Raw genomic sequence first — 21,708 nt, forward strand, 5'->3', positions numbered from 1 at the left:
AAAATGAAACTTTAAAAGCTGATTGAGATAAAGATGAAATTTGTTTTAAACACTTTTTATTAATTCTCCCTAAATGTTATTTCTAAGAGAGCACTGTATAAACAGTATGAAAGCTATACACTTATATATAATACATATATACTGTAATTGGCATGCTGTATTCATTCTCATAATCTAAATTGCTGAAAATTCCGATTTTCAAAGTAGAGAAGGTAAATACGCCCCTACATTTACTACCAATACAAATCTATGAAAATATAATCCAGTGTTCTAAAATAGGTGCCAGTGATTAGAACATTCCTATACAGTATGCAGATTGAAATTTAATTGTGGTATATGATGGGGGGGGGGGGGGGGCAGCGAGGCTGGCTGTAAAAATACAATAGCCACAGTGGAAAATTAATTCATCCATGCTGTATAATATGGATGGAGGAATCTTTTTTTTTTTTTCAGCCCTGTAGGATGAACAAAAATAACTATCAGTGTATGGCTAGCATCAATTTCAAAGTGTAGCAATCAGAAAGAGATTGCACCAATTTAACCTGCAAGGGAAGTATGCCAGGTAAAAGCATTTGCTTTCTGAAAATAACATTAGAGCAACCCTGCCACTGAAAATATAGGCAAAGACCAGACGTTTTAGAACAATGTGCTGTGGACTGACAAACCAAAGATAGAGTTGTTTGGCCACAGTTACAGTAAAATGTTTATCACAAACTAAAGACGGTAGCTCAGAAAAAAGAAGTCTCAGATCCACTGTAAAGCATGGTGGTGAAAATGTTATTGTTTGGAGTTGTCTTGCTGCTTCAAGGCCTGGCAAACTTGCAGTCATCAAGTTGACTATGAATTCTCCATTATAACATTGTCTTCTTGATGAGAATGTGAGGTCACCTGTCCAAAAACTGAAGTTAAACCAGAAATTAAAATCTTTAAACATGACAATGCTTAGAAGTACTGAACACTAATAAATCCATCAAGGAATGGCTCAAAAGGAAGAAATGGTAGGTTATGGACTGGCCAAGTCAAAAGCTCTGATTTGAATCCCATTCAACTATCGGATGGAGAGGATTGAAATGAGCAGTTTATACAAGAAAACCTTCAAGCATCTTGCAGTTGAAGGAATTTTGCATGAAGGAGTGGTCAAAAATGTCACTCTTGTGTTTTTTTAATCATGTATATCACCTTTATCTGTAGGCATTGTTTGAATGAAGATTGAAAAGAAACCTCTTCAAATATGTTAAATAAATAAACGTGTATGTTCACAGTACACAACACTTTAATAAATGTAATATTTCGTACATCAATTTACATATTATACTCTGAATCTAAAAAAAAAAAAAAAATATATATATATATATATATATATATATAATATATATATATATATATATATATATATATATATTAGAAATATGTATTGACTGTAGTTTACTGCTTCTCTGACATTATTGTATTGTATCTTACAGTTGATGTGGATGCTGGAAAAGACAGCGACATTTTTGACATCAATCAAGGTTTGCTATAACCACATATGTGTTTGTGTGGAATATTGGGCTGTAAAATCATTTGTTCGGCAGTGTACTAATGTGTTCATTTTCTTATTAAGCACAGGGTCTGAATCTGTTCGAAGGAGACATCCAAATTGCTGTAAGCACACATTGATAACCTGTAATTTAGTTGCATTAGTCTTTGTGCTATTATGTCTATAAAATGCCAGCCACAATTCTCCAACATTTGCTGAAAGCGATACAAAATGTAACGAATAACAATTGCCGTGATAATGTGCCCAAACCCCTAATATTGTATGCAACAAAATATAAAGAAAAAGATTGGGCTTTGTATGGGCAATTGGAGAGAGGATGATCACAATTATCACACCATATGATTAAAAAGTACTCTCTTTATTGAACAGAAATGTATGTATATAAAAAAGACAAAAAACAACATATACTATCAATACATAGAAAAAATGGATAAACGAAAAAGAGAAAAATGCATGTGTAGAAATATATTCCCATAGGGAATGCTGATACAGTGTATCTCAATAGATGTTACGGTCTCTAGATAGCACGGTCTAGGGTCCCCAGCAAGCCGACGCGTTTCGCAACAGGGCTTCCTCAGGGCCAGAGAGACCAAGGCAGACCGATATTTCTACAGAAAATATATAGAAGAGTATATTTAATATAAACAATAACATTTCAAATGCTTAATTCAAAACATTATATGTATATATTTCTCCACATTAGCTATACAATCAATTCTACAAAACCAAAATCAATATGTACTGACCCAGCTGCGATAGAGACCTTGGCAGACACATGCGTTGAGGGGCAGATCAGTGCAGGCAGATCTATGCCAGAGGTTATATGCAATAGAGTGACTGCAAATATGTGGAATTGGGGGGAGAATTCACAATCAGTATCCTCTCAAAATCATCACAGGAACCCCAAAATGACAGGCACCAGACGCGTTCTTCGTCTAATATTACATCAACGTAAATGGGATCTACAAAAGAGATATATATACAAAGATAATAGAGAGTAACCAGGAACAAGCGTATCAAAGGATAACAAGTGACATAAAAAGTGTGTAGCCAAAGGATCAAAACAATCAGGAATGATCCATGTCTATCTCTATAATTACCTCTGTTAGGACCACTGTATACATGAGGCAGATGCTTCACAGAGTGCACTTTATATATCCATATGTATTGGCCATATCATAGACCTTGCCATCAAAGAGAGGGACTCCTAAATATAATGATATATTTAAATAAGAGCATATAATACTCATATCAGTGCTTTAAGTGGGCCGGTATGCACTGGTACTCAGAATTGCCACTTCCAAATATGGCTCTTGAGCATACCGCCACCTCTCTGTGTGCCTTAGCGTACCAGTACGCTCATTTTCTACATCTGCGCCCTCAATTGCCCCTCCCCCAATAATATTTCCCACTCCAGAGCCAGACCAGTCACCACCAGTGAGTCTCTCTGCTCCGGAGTTCCAACTCCAGGCCAGGGGGGTGCTCTGTGGGACCCTGATGTGGGGTGGGGGGGCGGCAAAATTTATAGGCTATAATAGAGTACCGGCACCTCTTTTGGGCCACTTAAAGCATTGACTCATATAGCCATCTAATCACAATAGTCATCTGCCAGCAATACACTTACCTTACATCCACCTTTGTCACAGAGATCTGCCTGTCAGTGTGCTATTCAAGCTCAGTTTAAATACCTCCCTTAATTGCAGTGTTTGAGCGCCAAAACTCCTATTACACAGCTGCTATGTACAAAATGTGCTCAACTGTAGTATGGATTGTTGAGTATATTTTTACCGAATTGCAAATATATCAATCAATCTTCAAATGCATATTGTACCATTGATTCTGACTTGTCTCTAAGATCTCTGTTCTTAAAATTCCCTATTTTTTTTTATTTTTTGAAAGTCACATTACAGATTTTGCCTGCAGTGCTATTTGCAGATGAAATCTAAAATCACTTTTTTTTGTTAATAAACATATCCATCTAAAGAGCACATATGGAAATTTCTCTAGACTGCGCATGGTCAATGGTTTTTATATATGTACAGTATTATATGTTTGTTCCTTCATATGTTTTAAACTTTTATTTGGCTAGGGTTAACAGGGTTGCCTTTGAATGAATAACTTACAGACCTATATATAATCTTTATCTAATAAAACCATGTACTGTAGGTTTCAAACTAAGGAATGCTTATCTTCTAGAAATTCTGTTTATAGCCCATTGTAATTATCCCATTATGTTATATAGCACCGGTCATAAAAGGCTCTTTTATGAATTACCAGTGTTTACACATAATACCTCTAGAAGTAATGTGAGGTAGGAAACTGAAGTTACAACTGAACTATCAGGAATGGATGTATTGTCAACTACAGTGTGTACAACGTGAAAATGTACAACCTAAACACAATTGATGTGTTCACCACTTGAAGACTAGGCCTTTTCTGACACTTTTTGTTTACAAGTAAAAATTTGTATTTTTTTTTTTTCTAGAAAATCATTTAGAACACCCAAACATTATATATTTTTGTTTTAGCAAAGGCCCAAGAGAATAAAATGGTGGCTGTTGCAATTTTGTATGTCACACAGTATTTGCGCAGCAGCTTTTCAAACACAATTTTTGGGTGAAAAAATACACTTTAATGAATTGTAATGCAAAAAACAAATTACGCAATTTTTGGTAACATATAAAAGATGATGTTACATCAAGTAAATAGATACCTAACATGTCACGCTTTAAAATTACACACTGTCGTGGAGTGGCAACAAACTATGATACTTTAGAATCTCCAAAGGCGACGCTTTCAATTTTTTTACAGGCTACCAGTTTAGAATTACAAAGGAGGTCTAGAGCTAGAACTATTGCTCTCACTAGAACATTTGTGGAGATACCTCACATGTGCAGTGCAAACACGTGTGAGAATGAGGGGATGGGGACACTTTTTTTTTTTACATATTTTATTATGTTTTATTAACTTTTATTTTTTTATTTTTACACTATTTCTTTAATTTTGTTATCATTTTTATTTCTGTTACCAAAAATGTAAACAGCTCTTGTGATAGCAAAAAAGCATGATAGGTCACCATGATGGAGACATCTCTCCTCTACCCTTGAAAGCATGAGTTTAAAAAATATATATATATTGATCTCATGCTTTCAAAAGAAACAAATGGTTCTGTTTACATTTGCCCTAACTGGAAGCGATGAAACGCTCATTGTTTCCGGTCTCCCACACCATAGAGATGATCACAGATATTCTGGTCTCTTATCACTGGAGGACAACACCTTCTGATGTGTGAAAATGTGATCCAGCAGCTAATCATCAGATTGGATCACTTTTAAAGGGATAGCAAATCCCTGGCTGAAAATTGTAATATATATATATATATATATGTGCGATTGTGTGGCAAGTGGTTTAGTCACCATTACCATTTTATGATGTTTGCACTTCCAAATAATATTTTTTTATTATTATTATTATTATTACTTTACAAAATGTATATATATTGGCAACAGTTTGTGGAGTCTTTTAAAAAATAAATGGAGACAGCACCAATTCTGGTCCTTCTTCAGCTCCCACTACCCAAACCCATGAACCCAGATTCTACTTTTCAGATCAACTAAAATATGTTGTCTAATTGCTTGTCCTGGGGTAAATTTACATCACTACTGTCCTTTTTTGATGACTCCTGTGTGGTTCTTTGTACTAAGTAACATTCTTCATGACTTATATAGATTTAAAATAAATAAATACATCTTTGCATTTTCATATAGCCAAATGAAAGAAACTCAATCATTGGTGACAATTATCGGTGGCCAATACCGGTTCCATACTACTTAGAGGACAGCTTGGGTATGTTTTTAAACAACACATGTAGACATGTGATTGACCATATACTGTTGTGGTATATTCTATTATATGTTTGTATATGTATATTTGTGTGAATTGGCTTCTCCTTAGCAGATTCAAAAAGTTTCTTAAAACAGAAATTCAAATAAATGATTAAAGCTTTTATTTATATATCATATATTATATAAATAGCATTTGACCACCTTTAATCCCTGCATAATCATTTTTTTTTTTTTTTGTTAATTTTTTTCTTAAAACAAACCTGTCATCTGTAGATCCATTCTATATATTCATATACTGTATATTTTTTTAGATTTTTTTCCTGTAAATAATAAGTTATTGCTTCCCCTTTCTGCTTCTGAAACCTTTTATTCATACTAATGATGAGCACCCTCACTGACCAATAGGATGTATCAGGGAAAACTATTTATAACTTTAGCAGCCAATAAACCTTGTTCTTCTAATATGTTTGACCTAAAGATATCCTTTGCTAAACTAAAGATATCCTTTGCTTTTTTCATCGTATACAGAGTTTTAATGGACTGTATATTTAACAGATTTACAGTACATAAAAACATTTTTTTTTTGCTATACTGTTCCTAGGATATCTAGGATATTTCAATATATATTAAATATGCTTAGGATATTTAAATAACTATTTTTTTTTTCATCTGTGGTATGTTAAGAAATTATAAAAACAATTGTCTCTATTCCTCTGGCTAGAGCTAAATGTGAAGTTGTTTTGTAAAATCTGCTAACCTTACAAAGCCTTAGTTTTTCTTTAATCCAATAGTATAAATGTTTAACTTCTAAAAAAATCCTTTTAATTTGGAAAGACATAAATCACAACACGTTTCAAATATTTTTTTGTTGGTGTACAAAAATTGTTATAGAAAAACTGAAAAAATAAAGCATTAGAATGGAAATAACTTTTAGGGATCTGTGATGAGCGTACTGCCTATCATTTACATCTATAATAAAATGCTTCCCAATAATATGAATAATAGGAAATAAACAAAAACCAACCGCGCTAGGTCACACTAAAAATAATGATGGACGTGAATCATAAATAAATAAATAAATAAATGAAGGTGGCCAGTACATAGGTAAATTGGACCACAGAAAATTAAATAGGAAAAGTGCAGCGCCAACATATATCAAACATTCTGTGTAAAAAGAGGCCAATCAAGGTCAAATTTAGAGTCCCACAAAACAGGATGATATAATGAACCCCAAAACGGCAGAGAACTGGGAAGTCCAAAACCAGAGTAGAATCAAAAAAGGAGAGGAAGGGACCACCACGTGCACAAATAAGGATGTCCGCTTACCGGAACGTCTTGACCATCAGTTAAGAATGGTCAAAACAAGCGTGTTTCCAAATTATGTTCCAAGGCACAGGCAATACACCAAACACCGGTAGCGATCACTTTCACATGTGTAAGTAGCGTCTCCAGACCTCTAGTGAATGCTCAGCTTAACCTACTTAGCGGTATTCCCGAGCGTGGCTCGGGGTTAAATTCCAGAGCCAAAAGCGGTAACCCCCGAGCCACACATGGGGTACCTCCAGAAGCATCGCTGGATGCTGAAAGCGGGGTTACTTACCTTGTCACCGGGATCCAGCGATGAATCCCGGCGGTGTCTAGCGGCGGATCTTCCTCCCGATCCTCTCCGTGCCCCGCCTTCCGTCTCCTGCGACGTGACGTTCACAGGGGGGTGGAACCGGCGGCAAATCCAAATGTAAAACACACAAAACACACTGATACAATGCTAAATAAAGAAAATCACATTAGTTTGCCCCCCAGTGCCCTTTCCCGCAGTTTTACTGTACTTTTTATGTATATGTATATGTATATATATTTATATATACATACATATACATACATACATATATATATACATATATATATATATATATATATACACATACATATATACATATACATACATATATACATATATATATATATATATATATATATACATACATATATATATGCATACATATATATACATATACATATGTATATATATATATATATATATATATATATATATATATATACACATACATACATGTACATACATATATATACATATATATATATATATATATATATATATATATATACATACTTTAACATTTTTATAGTTTTTTATTATATTATAATTCATGATTTTGTGTTTCAAACTTTATCATACCCGAGATGTTATAAAGAAGAACGCACAGTAAAACAAATAATATGTAAATAGTTGGTTTGGGCTGCTCATTCTTAAGAATTACATGCAAAATAATGGCACTGCTTTCAGCACCTAAAATCCAAAAGAATCATACCGCCAGGGAGGTTAATACACCATGTACCTCCAAAGATAAAAGGAGACTCCAATGGCATAGTATAACGCTTTATTTTAAAATGATACAAAGTAAATTGGCAACTGACATTTCCAAAGATATGACAACACATGGAATGTCAGAAAGGCCAAGATGGGCGTGTCGACGTGCGGGCGTGCCTGATGCCCGCAGGTCGACACGCCCATCTTGACCTTTCTGACATTCCATGTGTTGTCATATCTTTGGAAATGTCAGTTGCCAATTTACTTTGTATCATTTTAAAATGTATTTAAACTAATATCTTAGACATAATGTTATTTCCAGACATAACGTTCATTGCAGTGAAAAATCACTCTAATTTGAAAAGATATTTTAATATAAAAATAATAAGAAGATATAATCCAAAGTCACTATGACATAAGAAGAAACAAGTTCCATCCATTTTATATTGTTCCTGAGAAGTGAAAAAGATGAAAGTTTTGATGCAATAATAATCCTGTATTACTCAATTATTACTCCATGAGTAAATTCATAATTCATGCATAATCTTAGACTAGTAATTCTAAACACGGTTACATAATGTTTCATTGTATTATCTAACAGCAAAGAAATAGTATTTTATTATTTTCTTTTATTGCAGATATCAATACGAAAGCACTTGTCTTAGAAGCTTTTGAACGTTACCGACTCAAATCTTGCATAGACTTCAAACCTTGGGAGGGGGAACCAAATTACATCTCAGTATTCAAGGAAAGTGGGTATGAAAACTTTGTGTCCTTCACTTCATTAGAAATAAATGTCTATTTTATAATTTGCATTCCTTGGAGGTTTCATTATAACTTAGGGCTCATGCACACTAAAACGCAGCTAAAAAAAAAGCTGCTTTTACAGACATTTGAGCTTTTATTTCAGCTTGAAGAAGCTTCTGCTTTTTTTGTGTGCTCTTTTGCACGCTTTTATTGAGCTTCTTTGAGCATAAGTGTTTTTGTTTTTTTTTCATAAACCCTCCCCTCGGCTAATTTTTCCTTTTTCATGTGTGTGTATTTTCAAGCTTTTTCATGACTTTTAACACTTTTTTGCGCGTTTTTCACACGTTTTTGGGCACTTAGGTGGTTTTTCTGCTCGAAAGCTCCTCTCAAAAACGCAAGTTTGGTGGGGGTTTTTTTCTGCCTGTAGGGACATATTCCTGTAAGCTCCAGTGTGCATGAACACATTGGCTAAAATAAAGGGGAGTTTCCAAGCAGAACAAAATGAGAGCCCAAAAGCCCGTAGGAGCAACTTCTTGAACTTCTTTGAGATGCAGTGTGCATGAGCCCTTATTCTAGTTTCATGTGTCGTAATTGGGGCAATTTTCTTTGCCTTGTACACTAAAGCCAACAAGTAATGTACAACATGCCAATATGTTATAATATATTCAAATACGTGGAAACTGTGCATCTGCCCCCACCATGTACAGAGCCTTTGAAAACAAATTCTTCTTTCTTCTTGTTATATATCAAACAAATGCAGTATATCAAGCATTTTCTTTGAATAATTAAAATTATTATTGGTTATTATTCAAGAAATGAAAAAGATGATGAGTATAGCTCAGACTAATTAGATATACAGTCAATTCTCAAAAACATTGGACACATCTCCACAAATTAAGGACAGCATTCCAAAGGGTATAGATCTGTAAATAAGATTGAAATCGCTCATGTACAATTGATGGAGGTCTGCAAATAACTAATGACCAAACCACCAAATGATCTTCTTTCTCTCAGAAAGTAGATAAAAATGTACAAACCCCTTTCTATAAGAAAACATGGACTCTGACCTCTTAGGTCTATGAAGCACAGGGGACCTTTCAAGAAACTGTATGTATAACAAAGATTCTTGATATTAGGCTTTTGTGGGAGGAAAAAAGGCATTGGGGTTGATTTGCTGAAACAGGAGAGTGCAAAATTTGGTGCAGCTGTGCATGATAGCCAATCAGCTTCTAACTTCAGCTTATTCAATTAAACGTTGACAATAAAAAACTGGAAGCTGATTGGTTTCTATGTAGAGCTACGCCAGATTTTGCACAGTAACTCAACCCCATTGTCTGCATACAATTACTAGTTTTCACCTAAAGTGGACCTAAACTTAAAAAGTGAAGATAGGCTATGTTATAGTAGGGAACATCTAGAAGTGTTAACAATGCCTAGGCAGTACTCTACCCTTAAGCTCTTCCTGAAAATAGTAATACATATTCTTATATATAAGGGTGCCTAGGCAGTCCATACAGGTTCCTAGCCTTATATCTGCCATATGAAATCTAAAAGCCCGTACACACGATAAGAAAATCTGTAGGGAAAATTTGTCCGACGACCGATCTGCCGATTTTCGGATTGTTAGTATGGTGCTTTCGACAGCCAACTCTGACTTTTCTGCTGACAAAATCCTGATGTGCAGGCTATAAAATGTTTGTTGTCCGTAATACAACGTCCGATTTTCGTCTCATTAGTACAGATTTTGACAGAAAAAATCTTAAGAGCAAGACTAGGCATGCTCAGAGACGAAAGAACACATACAAAGCAATCCAACACATGACATCACTTCTGAAGTAGAATTCTGTCGTACGGGAAAATTCGTATGAAAATAACCTCTTCCACTTTCCACATCAGACTAGCATGCCACAAAAAACGGACGACAGATCGTTCGATAATCTGATCGTGTGTACGGGGCTTACGCCACTGTGCCTCAGAATGCCAGTCTCAGAAGATTTGGAGCAGGGGTCTTCCAACTATGGCCCTCCAGTTGTTCAGGAACTACAATTCCCATCATGCCTAGTCATGTCTGTGAATGTCAGAGTTTTACAATGCCTCATGGGATGTGTAGTTCCGCAACAGCTGGAGGGCCGTAGTTTGAGGATCCCTGATTTGGAGTTCTGATCCCCTGTATGTCTTTTCTTTGGGGGCACAGCTTCCCGTGTTAGTTTACTCTTTAGGGCCATACTGAGGCTAGTCAGTATACTAAAGACTAAGGGGTCAGCACAAGACACAAGATAGGGACAATGTTTATATATATATACAGTAATATTCAGAACTTTGTATTTTTTCAGAATGTATCACCACAGCTTTGAGTAAAAAACATAACCATTCTTTTTCTTGTCATATAGATGTTGGTCCTATATTGGGAATTTACGTAGGGGAAAGCAGCAACTTTCACTTGGTGCCAACTGTGACAGAATAGCTACAATTCAGCATGAGTTTCTCCATTCTCTGGGGTTTTGGCATGAACAATCACGGTCTGACCGAGATGACTACGTTATAATTGAGTGGGACAGAATCCTGAGTGGTAAGAGCTCTTATTTACATCTCTAAGACAAGGCGAAGAACTGTTCCCTGCACCCTGCTCTTGTCTTTGTCTAAAGACTGGTTGTAGCACCTCACTGTAAGTTTTGCAGGAATTCAACAGTATGTTATTTCTGATTAGCCAGTGAAAAAGAAGATACTGGACTTGAGGTTTAACCACTTCTGGACCGGAAGGATTTATCCCTTTAATGCCCAGGCCATTTTTCGTGACAAGGCACTGCGTTACTTTAACTGACAACTGCGCTGTCGTGCGACACTGTTCCCAAATAAAATTGATGTCCTTTTTTGGCCACAAATATAGCTTTCTTTTGGTGGTATTTGATCACCTCTAGAGTTTTATTTTTTTGCGCTATAAACAAAAAAATAGCGACCGTTTTGAAAAATACATATTTTTTACTTCCTGCTATAAAACACAGCCAATAAAAAATTTAAAAAATCAAATTAGTTTCATTATTTTAAGCCAATTAGTATTCTGCTACATATTTTTGGTAAATAAAAAATCCCAATAAGTGTATATTGATTGGTTTGCGCAAATGTTATCGTGTCTACAACTAGAGGATAGATTTATGGCATTATGTCATTTGTTTTTTTTTTTTTTACTGGTAATGGCGGCGATCAGTGATTTTTGGTGGGACTATGACATTGCGGCGGACGGATCGGACACCTAACTGACACTTTTGAGGGAACCAGCAACACTACTACTAAAAATATTACTATGTACTAATGACACTGGCAGGGAAGTGTTTAACACCAGGAGTGATCAAAGGGTTAAGTGTGTCCATAGGGGGTGCTTTCTAACTGTGTGGGGGATGGACTCACTGGATGAGCACAGAGATCCGTGTTCCTATATAGCAGGAACACAAGTGTGTTCATCTCTGACAGAATGGCGGTCTGCCTTGTTTACATCAGCAGACCGCCATTCTGTTTCTCTGGGGAGCGATTGCGGGTGGCCGGCGGACATCGCGTCCACCGGATCCATTGATTGGCTCCCCCTCTGGCCAATCAGCACGCGCCCCGCTGGCTATTGCATTAAACACTGTACAGGTGCTTCCGCAGTATATGTAATGCTGCCAGTCGGCAAGTGGTTAAAGGAAACTATTTTTTTTACTAAAGGCAATACATCCCTGATGCCCAACTTGTGGTTGCTCAGTGCTTCCTGTTTAGACCAGAGGTCCCTACAAAAAGTTGTCTGTCTTTGCTTTACTAGAACTGATCAGGAGACTTGAGGTTAAAGATTCCTGAACTTTCCCTGTGCCTCTGCACCTGAACTTTAAAGGGTAACTCCACTTTTGTGGGAAAAAAAACAGCAAATAAAAAAAAATAATATAGTGTATACAATTGCAACACAAGTAATATTGTAATTGAATGTTATTAAAAAGGACCTTTCCTTTTCAATCTGCAGCTACAACATTTTCTATAAAATGCAATGCAATTTGGCTACCTGGAAGTGCTCTGTACACAGAATTCCCCCCAGAAACATCATTTCCTGCTTGCATGATTGGCTTACTGATTTTCCCAGAAGTCTGCACTAAGATACAAGTCAGAATTCAGTCATCCCCTGCAGCAAAAATGCAATTTTTAGTGAAGTACTCCCAATAGAAAATCATGCCTAAAGGGATCCAGACCCTGCAATTGTCCTTTAGAGCCCTGCAGGTGCAGCAGCTGATTGATAATTATGAAACCACTCCCATTAGAAACATTTCTCAAATGGACACCGACTAACAGTGATTTCTTCAGAATACTAAAAGATAGGAATTTGTAACAAAGTGTGTTAAAATCCTTATAATATACATAGATCACCCAGAAGGGAATATTTTTTTCACAACAAAAGTGGAGTTACTCTTTAATATATATATATATAGGTAATCACCAGGTGCCCAGACAGTTACTTAACTAATACATCTGTTGCCAAACGAATTACATGCATGTACCCTTGAACTAGCCATGCCAAAATCAAATTCCAGGCTCCATGCACACTTTTTTTAAGCTCCTAGAAGCTATTAGCATTTTTTCTGCTCCTAGAAGCTAAATAGTGTTATCCTATGTGGCCATGCACACTACTTTAGGCTATTAGCATTTTTTGAGCTTCCAGCATCTAGGAGCAGAAAAAAAAATGTTTTTGAAGAATTTCCTGGAGCGTTTTCCAGCAGAAGCACTCCGAAACGCTCCTAAATGCTACTAATAGCGTTTTTTTCCCTTTTATTTTTAAAGGAACTACAAAAATGCTAATAAAATGCTAACATTCCAAAATGCTCTTTAACGCTTCTAAGATGCTACTAAAACGCTACTACAAAAAGCTATTACCAGCAATTTTTATCCAGCATTTTTCCAGCGTTTTTTTTTAGCTTAAGAAAAATGCTAGTGTGCATGGAGCCTAAAAGTGCATGTAAATTCAAAACTTTTTAGTGGTTTGGATAGAGCTGCTGTTTTTATTGCTGTCTTTGTCCCCACTGTGGAGATTCTCATTGTCTGTCCGGTGACCATTGTCTTTGCCACAGACAGTGACATGAAATCCAAAATGTTTTAATTATCTGAGGAGCAGGAGACAAGGACAATTTTTCTGATGACAAATGTCTAAAGCTGGCCATACATAATACAATTGTCTTATTTAATTTCCTTTAGCTTTACCTTCAACTATGTAATGCAAGAGATTGTCTGATTGCATACAAATTGAAAGTGTTTAGGTTTGACCTCATATTATACGGTTTTGGTAAATCTAAAGGAAAGTTGAACAAGAAAATGTTATATTGTATGGCCAGCCTAAGATGGGAATTCTCTGTCTCTGGGATAAGAAGTCAAAGAAAATCTCTCCCCATTTTATACAAAACTAAAGAAAAAAAGAAACTTTACATACAATTTGTTTTTTTTTTCTATTTAATGGCTTGTAAAATCCTTCAGTGAAAGAGAATTATAAGCTGATTTTTGACATTACATTGTCCTTCCTTTCACAGGACGAGAAGGCAATTTCAATAAATATAATGACACCCGGTCCAGCTCTCTAAATGTTCCATATGACTACACATCGGTTATGCACTACAGTAAGACAGCCTTCCAAATTGGCAGTGACCCCACCATTGTAACTCGGATAGCCGCCTTCAGTGATGTCATTGGACAAAGAATGGATTTCAGTGACTACGATCTTGAAAAGCTTAATCGTTTGTATAACTGCAGTAAGTATCTTAACTATATTTATATTTTATCATTTTCAGATCCTGCAGAACTGCAATAAATGACCTCATTGGAGATTAAGTAGGATACTTGTGTTTACCCGACCTGATAAAAAAATTTGGTAAAAAAATGGCATTGATTTACCCCTAGAGTTCCTGGGCCTTTATTTCCCTGCACCCCTTTGACTCCCAGAGTGTTTTTTTTTTTTTTTTTTTCATTTCAGTAATGACATAATACTGTATGTTTGTAGCCTATCCCAATGTAAGAGTGACATTTATGTAATGTAGCAGAGTGGGGAAGCTCAAAGCTAATGTATGTTTTACTGTAGGAGAGCTTTAATTCACCATTTGATGCTGCAATGCACATAGTGGGAAAAAGAAAATATTTGTGTAAATAGTTGGGTTGATGAGGACAAGAAATGAGTAAAATAAGTAAAAAAATGTAATCACATTGCATTCAATTTAAGGCATTTGATATATATATATATATATATATATATATTTTTTTTTTTTTTTTTTTTGTTTTTTTCTATTTATTTTTATATTTTTCCATTTTCGTACATTTTTTTTTATACTTTTTTTTTCTTCATGGGGGGGCTGGATCTGGTCAGTGAAGTCCAGATCCAGACCCTTATGCAGCCGTTCAGCAGCAGGCCGCCTCTAATAGTACTGTTGGGTGCACAAAGTCAGCAATAGATCACCAGTGCAGTGGTCTACTGTGGCACAAATGGTGCTGGAAAGAGCTGTAACATCTCTATTCTGTCCTCTGTACGCAGGGGACGTACCATGATTTCACTACACTACTGATGTAAACACAACACAGCGCTTTCACTTTTACAGTAAATCCTATGAAGCAGTCTGTAGAAGATTTGAAAGCCCAGGAGCTAATCGTTTCAGCTACTGGGCTTAGTAACAGGCACTGGCTGTCACTGATAGCTGGTGGTTCTACTGCAAGTGCCAGCAGGGGGCATGAAGAGCCATTATGCCAGCACTGTTTTAAGATGGCAGCTGGCACTCAAGCGGTTAAATATGTACAGTTTTTTTTTTTTTTACCTTCAAAAGATTTGTACTTCTGTCTAGCCAGTCCTGAGATTTACCCAACTTTGTCACACAGCACAGTTTTGGGGGAAGGGACCTGATTGTTTTCTTTTGCAGTTTTACTTTTGCTTTCAGGTCCCCTCCCTACCCTGTACCAGTGACTGCTACGTATGTAATCAGTCATTAAAGCGTCTGTTACCCCAATATTTCATATTCCTGATATTTGGCTGCTGTACCATGTACTTGCATGAGAACATATCCTGTTCTCCTTGTATCACTTCCTTTGTGTTCCTGCCAGTCCCTCTGCTTTCCTATTAACCACTTGCTTACTGAGCACTTCTACCCCCTTCCTGGCCTATCAACGCTGTCACACCTTGAATGACAATTGCGCAGTCATGCAACACTGTACCCATATGACATTTTTATCATTTTTTTCACACAAAAAGAGCTTTCTTTTGGTGGTATTTATCACCATTTATTACCATTATCATTTATCACCACTGTGGTTTTTATTTTTTGCTAAAAAAAAAAAGTTTAATTAAAAAAAAAAAGAAAAAAAATACGTTTTTATAGTTTGCTTTAAAAATTTTGTAAACAGGTAATTTTTCTCCTTCACTGTTGTGCGCTGATGATGCTGCACTGATGGGCACCGATAGGCTGCACTAATAGGCATTGTATGGTGGCACTGATGGGACGGCACTTGTGGACACTGATCAGGAGGCACTGATGAGGCTGCATGGATAGGTGGCACTGATGAGCACTGAGAGGTGGCACTAATAGGTGGCACTGATGGGCACTAATGAGGTGGCACTGATAGGCACTGTAAGGTGGCACTGATAGGCACTGATGAGGCGGCACTGGCGGACACTGATCAGGAGGCACTGATGAGGCTGCACTGATGGGAACTGAGAGGTGGCACTGATGGGCACTGGTAGGCGACACTGATACACAGCACTGATAAGTGACACTGACGATGAGGCACTGATGGGCACTGATTGGCAGCACTGATGGGCAATGATAGGTGGCAATGGTGGGCACTCATTAGCAGTACTGATGGGCACTGATATATGGCACTAGTGGTCACTGATTAAAAGCACTGGTGGGTACTGATTAGCAGCACTGATGGACAATGAGGGGACCGATGTTCCTGTAACAGAAGCCGGTTAACAGCTTTCTTCTTTTTACCTCATACTGTCAGCGTGAAGGAAAAAAAGCCGATAACTGGCTTTTGTTTACTTCCGTGATCAGCTGTCATTAGCTAACAGCTAATCACGTGGTAAAGGGCTCGTTGTGATTGGCCCTTTACCCTGATCTGTGATCAGCCGAGTCCCAAGGGCATCGCGAGAATGGGAGGACGTCCATGCATGCCCTCCTGGCATTTTAAGCCTGCACTGTAGCTGTCTTTCGGCTATAGCATGGGCACCAAGTAGTTAAAAACTGACCACACTAAGCAGGAGAGCACATCGTGGTCAAGTTTCTAGCTGTGCTGGGAACTCAGTGTACTCTCCTCCAATGTATAAGGCTTGTCCTGACACGCCCCCCCCTGCACAGCCATTCACTGGCAAGCTCAGTGTGCTGCTGCTTCACCTCCCCCAGCTCTTATGCAGCTGAGAACAGAGAGAATGTGACCATTTATAAAAAAGGGAAAAAAAGGTAATTATAATGTATTTTTATATCTATACAAAAATGCTTTGTCTTCATTTCTATTTTAAACGGAATAGGTTGTTTTACAAGGTAATCTTTTACAATCACTTTAAGGCTTAGAAAAAGAATGAGCTTACTGTTTTATGTTGGGATACATCAGTAAGATTGTATGGCTTCTTTGGCAGGGAGGAGTTAGAGGCAGGGAGGTAACACAGGAAGTTGAAATACTGTACCAGGAAATAGGCTTGTCATTTATCTGGCTGTGCTGTGTAGCAGAGGTATATAATGTACACAACTGGCTGGAAAAAAGTTACAAATCAATAAACCTATGTGCTAATTAAAGGTTTGCAGGAAGTTCCTCTCTAACAATGTAGTACACCTGAGTGCAAAGTACAGTGGGCGGTAATATCAGTAACATATAGCAACCAACCATGTTTCAGCTTACTTTAGTTTAATATGAACACATTCTTTACACTTTATCACTATTACATACTCCTGCTTCCTGCTACTGACCAATAACTAGAAATGATTAGCACACATTGTACAGTTCTCTTAAGTTGTATCTTATCTGTAGCTGACTACTTCAGTTATTGGAAATTTGTACCTGGAAATCTCCTTGTTTTCGTATTGAGAAACTGTACCATAAATTCTATTTCATGTTAGACATAGGCAGGTCATAGATGATGCAAATTTCTTTTCTGAAAACATGGGTTGCAGGAAAGAAAATCACTTGATTCCTGCCATAAACACAGCCAGTGTGGATATGGGAATTCCTCCCACAGAGCTATTGGTTCTCCCGTTGGCTGAGCCATCACTGCCGCTGTAACAAAACTACATGCTGGTTGTAACCAAGTCAGTTGATAAATTGACATGGGTACAATCAGCCTGCTTATAGATGGTTAGAATCTCGGCTGGTGAACTGACTGAGAGTCGAACCATCTATGATTGGCTTAAGAAGGATCATTTAACCACTTGCCGACCTCCAGCAATACATATACTGCGGCAGGTCAGCTCTATTGTGTGAAACAACGTACCTGTACGTCGTTTCGTGCAATAGCCAGTGGGGCCAGAGGGGGAGCCAATCAGTTGTCCGCTGGCCACCTGCGATCGCTCCCCATAGAAACAGAACGGCGGTCTGCCTATGTAAACAAGGCAGACAGCTGCTCTGTCACAGATGAACACAGGGATCTTATGTTCCTGCTATTTAGGAACACAGATCTCTATGTTCATCCAGTGAGCCCAGCCCCCACACAAGTAAAAAAGCACCCCCTAGGCTCACATTTAACCCTTTGGTCACCCCTGGGTTAACCCCTTCTCTGCCAGTGTCATTATTACAGTAACAGTGCATACTTTTAGCAATGATTACTGTAGTAATGTCACTGGTTCCCCCAAAAGGGTCAAAAATGTCAGTTAGGTGTCTGATCTGTCCGCCGCAATGTCGCAGTCCCGCTAAAAATCACTGATCGCCGCCATTATTAGTAAAAAAAAAAAAAAAATGCCATAAATCTATCCCCTAGTTTGTAGACACAAACAATTTTGCGCACACCAATTAATATACGCTTATTGGTATTTTTTTTTTTTACCATTTACCAAAAATATGTAGCATAATACATATTGACCTAAAATGATGAAAAAAAATTTTTTTTTTTATTTTTTTTTTTTTGGCTGAGATTTATAGCAGAAAGTAAAAACATTGTTTTTTTTTTTTTTTTTTTTCATAAATGTCCCCGTTTTTTTGTTTATAGCGCAAAAAATAAATAACACAGAGGTGATCAAATACCACCAAAAGAAAGCTCTATTTGTGGGAAAAAAAAAGGACATCAGTTTTATTTGGGTACTGCGTTGCACGACCGCGTAATTACCAGTCAAATAATGCAGTGCTGTATCGCAAAAAATGGCCTGGTCATTAAGGGGGTAAAACCATCTGGTCCAGAAGTGATTAAATGCTACTTTTTTCAATAGTAGCAAAGTTAAAGTGGAACTAATAAAACAATTATGTTAAAATATATGATAAAAAATTATAAAAATTATTATGATAAAAAAAAGATTATTTATGGATTCATTTCAATAATACATTTATTTTTACAAACAGCTGTCAAAAGTACCTTTGATAGTAATCTCTTGCCAATACTAGTGCACAGGGAAGGCCAATTCTATTTGCTAATCAGACTCTACTCCTTTGTACAGTACTATCTATCTAAAACCAGAATGTGGAAGGAGCAGAGTGATGATCTCCTCAGTATTGGTGCTTTTCCACTGCATGGAACCGAACGGTTCGGCTCGCTTTTGTGCTTTTCCACTGCATGGTACCGCATGGTACGGTGTAGGAACGGTTCGGTACGGTACGAACGGTGCGGCTCTCTAAACAGTACCATAAACAGTACCACCTCAGTTGTGGTTCCAAGAGGACCATACCGGTACCATATGCCACAATCCTTTGCATGCAGCCTTGACTGTTTGTCACTACTAGCCACTGATTGGTCAGAGAATCGTTGTTATCCCACCCACTTACTTTAGTACTACTTTAGTGGAAAAGAAAACCATACCAAACTGTACCGAACTGTTCCAACACCGTACCATGCGGTACCATGCAGTGGAAAACCAAACCGGGCCAAGCAGGGCCAAGTGGAGCCGAGCTGGTACTCGCAGTGGAAAAGTGCCATAAGTTCCTGCTACTTTTTTGTCCAATCATAGGCTCGAGTAGGTCCTTGACAAGACTGTATTGCACAACTTGCAGTGCAGGGTTCAGAGGACACAGTGATTGGAGGACCTGGCTTTGCTTTGTGACATAGGAGCTTGAATAACAGCACTGGCTAGAGTGAATTACACATCATTTGGCAGATAAACTTCCCCCATGTATGTCATTTTAATTGTGTATTTAGTTGTTTGTCTGGAGTTAAAGATGCAATAACTTGGCACTTAGTATTTTGTTTTACCCAGACATGCATGAGGATTCAACTTCATTTTAATATGTGGGCACTGGGCCGCTACGAAAGTTCAGATTACAGTTATAATACAGAATTAAAGTACAATATAAATATATCCTAATAAAAAGTTATCTCTATCTAAAACACATGAAACATTTTTGGGCTAATCCTCTAATAACCAGAATACAGGATATGCATTTGGGTACTTAAGCTGGCCACAAATCATACAATTATCTTGTTCAGTTTCCCTTAAATCTACCTTCCATTATGCAGTACAAGAGCCTGCCTGATTGCATACCAATTAAAAGTGTTTAGGTTTGACCTCATATTATATAGTTTTTGGAAATCTAAAGGAAAATTGTACAAAAGTATATTATAATGTATGGTCATCCTTACCCTGAAGGTTCAGATTTAACTCATCTTTACAATACAACACATTGTGATTAAATCTTGGTAGGTAAGGAATACGATGACATAAACCAGTCACATGGCTCTCAGAGTAACTGCTGAAAGCTTTTTGTAGCTCTCTGTATCCTGATCTTTGTCTAAAACTGTGTTTTCACTCTTTAGCTAACTTTCTCACTTTCCTGGACACTTGTGATTTTGAGTACAACAACATATGTGGAATGATACAAGGTACAGGAGATAATGCTGACTGGGAGCATGTCCTTCAAAACCCTACTGGACCCAGTACTGATCACACTAACTTAGGGAACTGCAAAGGTAAGCAGCATCTTATCAGATAACTTCATTTATTGCTGTGTTTCATTTTATGGTTGACACATTATCCATCTAAAATTCCTGTCAAGCATAACATGCTAATTGAAGAAATCTTGTATGACACAATAAATACCAAAAGGCCAAAGTGTAACTTTTGCAAGTCCTACACTACACATAAATGCTGTGTGACTTAACCCACAATGGTATGCTGTAAATTCAGAGGACAACTATGTAGATATGGTTACACTTGTTCATGACAAAAATGCTCATTGTGTGTGTGTGTGTGTGTGCGTGCGTGCGTGCGTGCGTGCGTGCGTGCGTGCGTGTGTGTATATATACAGGTGCATCTCATAAAATTAGACTATCATCAAAAGGTTAATTTATTTCAGTATTTCTATTCAAAAAGTGAAACTCATGAATTTATATAGATGCCTTACACACAGAGTGATATATTTCAAGCATTCCTTTCTTTTAATTTTGATGATTATGGCTTACAGCTTGTGAAAAACAATTCGAGAAAAAGAAAATTAGAATATTACATAAGACCAATAAAAAAGGATTTTTAATACAGAAATGTTGGCTTACTGAAAAGTATGTCCATGCAGTAAAGTATGTCTATACCAGTGATGGTGAACCTTGGCACCCCAGATGTTTTGGAACTACATTTCCCATGATGCTCATGCACTCTGCAGTGTAGTAGAGAATCATGGGAAATGTAATTCCAAAACATCTGGGGTGCCAGGGTTAGCCATTACTGGTCTATACAGTAATGTATGCACTCAAAACTTGGGCAGGGCTCCTTTTGCATGAATTACTGCGTCAATGCGGCGTGGCGTGGCGTGGCGTGGCGGCGATCAGCCTGTGGCAATGCTGAGGTGGTATTGAAGCCCAGGTTTCTTTGATAGCGGCCTTCAGCTCATCTGCATTGTTGGGTCTGGTGTCTTTCATCCTCCTCTTGACAATACACCACAGATTCTCTATGGGGTTTAGGTCAGGTGAGTTTGCTGGCCAACCAAGCACAGTGATACCATGATCATTAAACCAGGTAATGGTACTTGGCAGTGTGGGCAGGTGCCAAGTCCTGCTGGAAAATTAAATCAGTATCTCCATAAAGCTGGTCAGCAGAGGGAACCATGAAGTGCTCTAGAATTTCCTGCTAGAGGGC

The 21,708-nt window shown here is 37.3% G+C and overlaps 1 protein-coding gene across 1 annotated transcript in view; it reads left to right on the top strand.

The window, feature by feature from the left end:
- Positions 1-21,708, top strand: part of LOC309556541 (uncharacterized protein) — a gene marked incomplete at both ends in the record, with an annotated part of 150,708 nt that overhangs the window by 112,784 nt on the left and 16,216 nt on the right. Inside the window, 7 exons of the mRNA XM_082258985.1 lie at positions 1,464-1,511; positions 1,604-1,644; positions 5,308-5,386; positions 8,353-8,470; positions 10,852-11,030; positions 13,999-14,217; positions 20,394-20,546. Of these exons, the coding sequence (XP_082115111.1) occupies positions 1,464-1,511; positions 1,604-1,644; positions 5,308-5,386; positions 8,353-8,470; positions 10,852-11,030; positions 13,999-14,217; positions 20,394-20,546 (837 nt within the window). The remainder of the gene's footprint in view (positions 1-1,463; positions 1,512-1,603; positions 1,645-5,307; positions 5,387-8,352; positions 8,471-10,851; positions 11,031-13,998; positions 14,218-20,393; positions 20,547-21,708) is intronic.

Source organism: Pelophylax lessonae, assembly GCF_965119305.1.
Source record: "Pelophylax lessonae genome assembly, chromosome: 5".
Taxonomy (NCBI): Eukaryota; Metazoa; Chordata; class Amphibia; order Anura; family Ranidae; genus Pelophylax; species Pelophylax lessonae.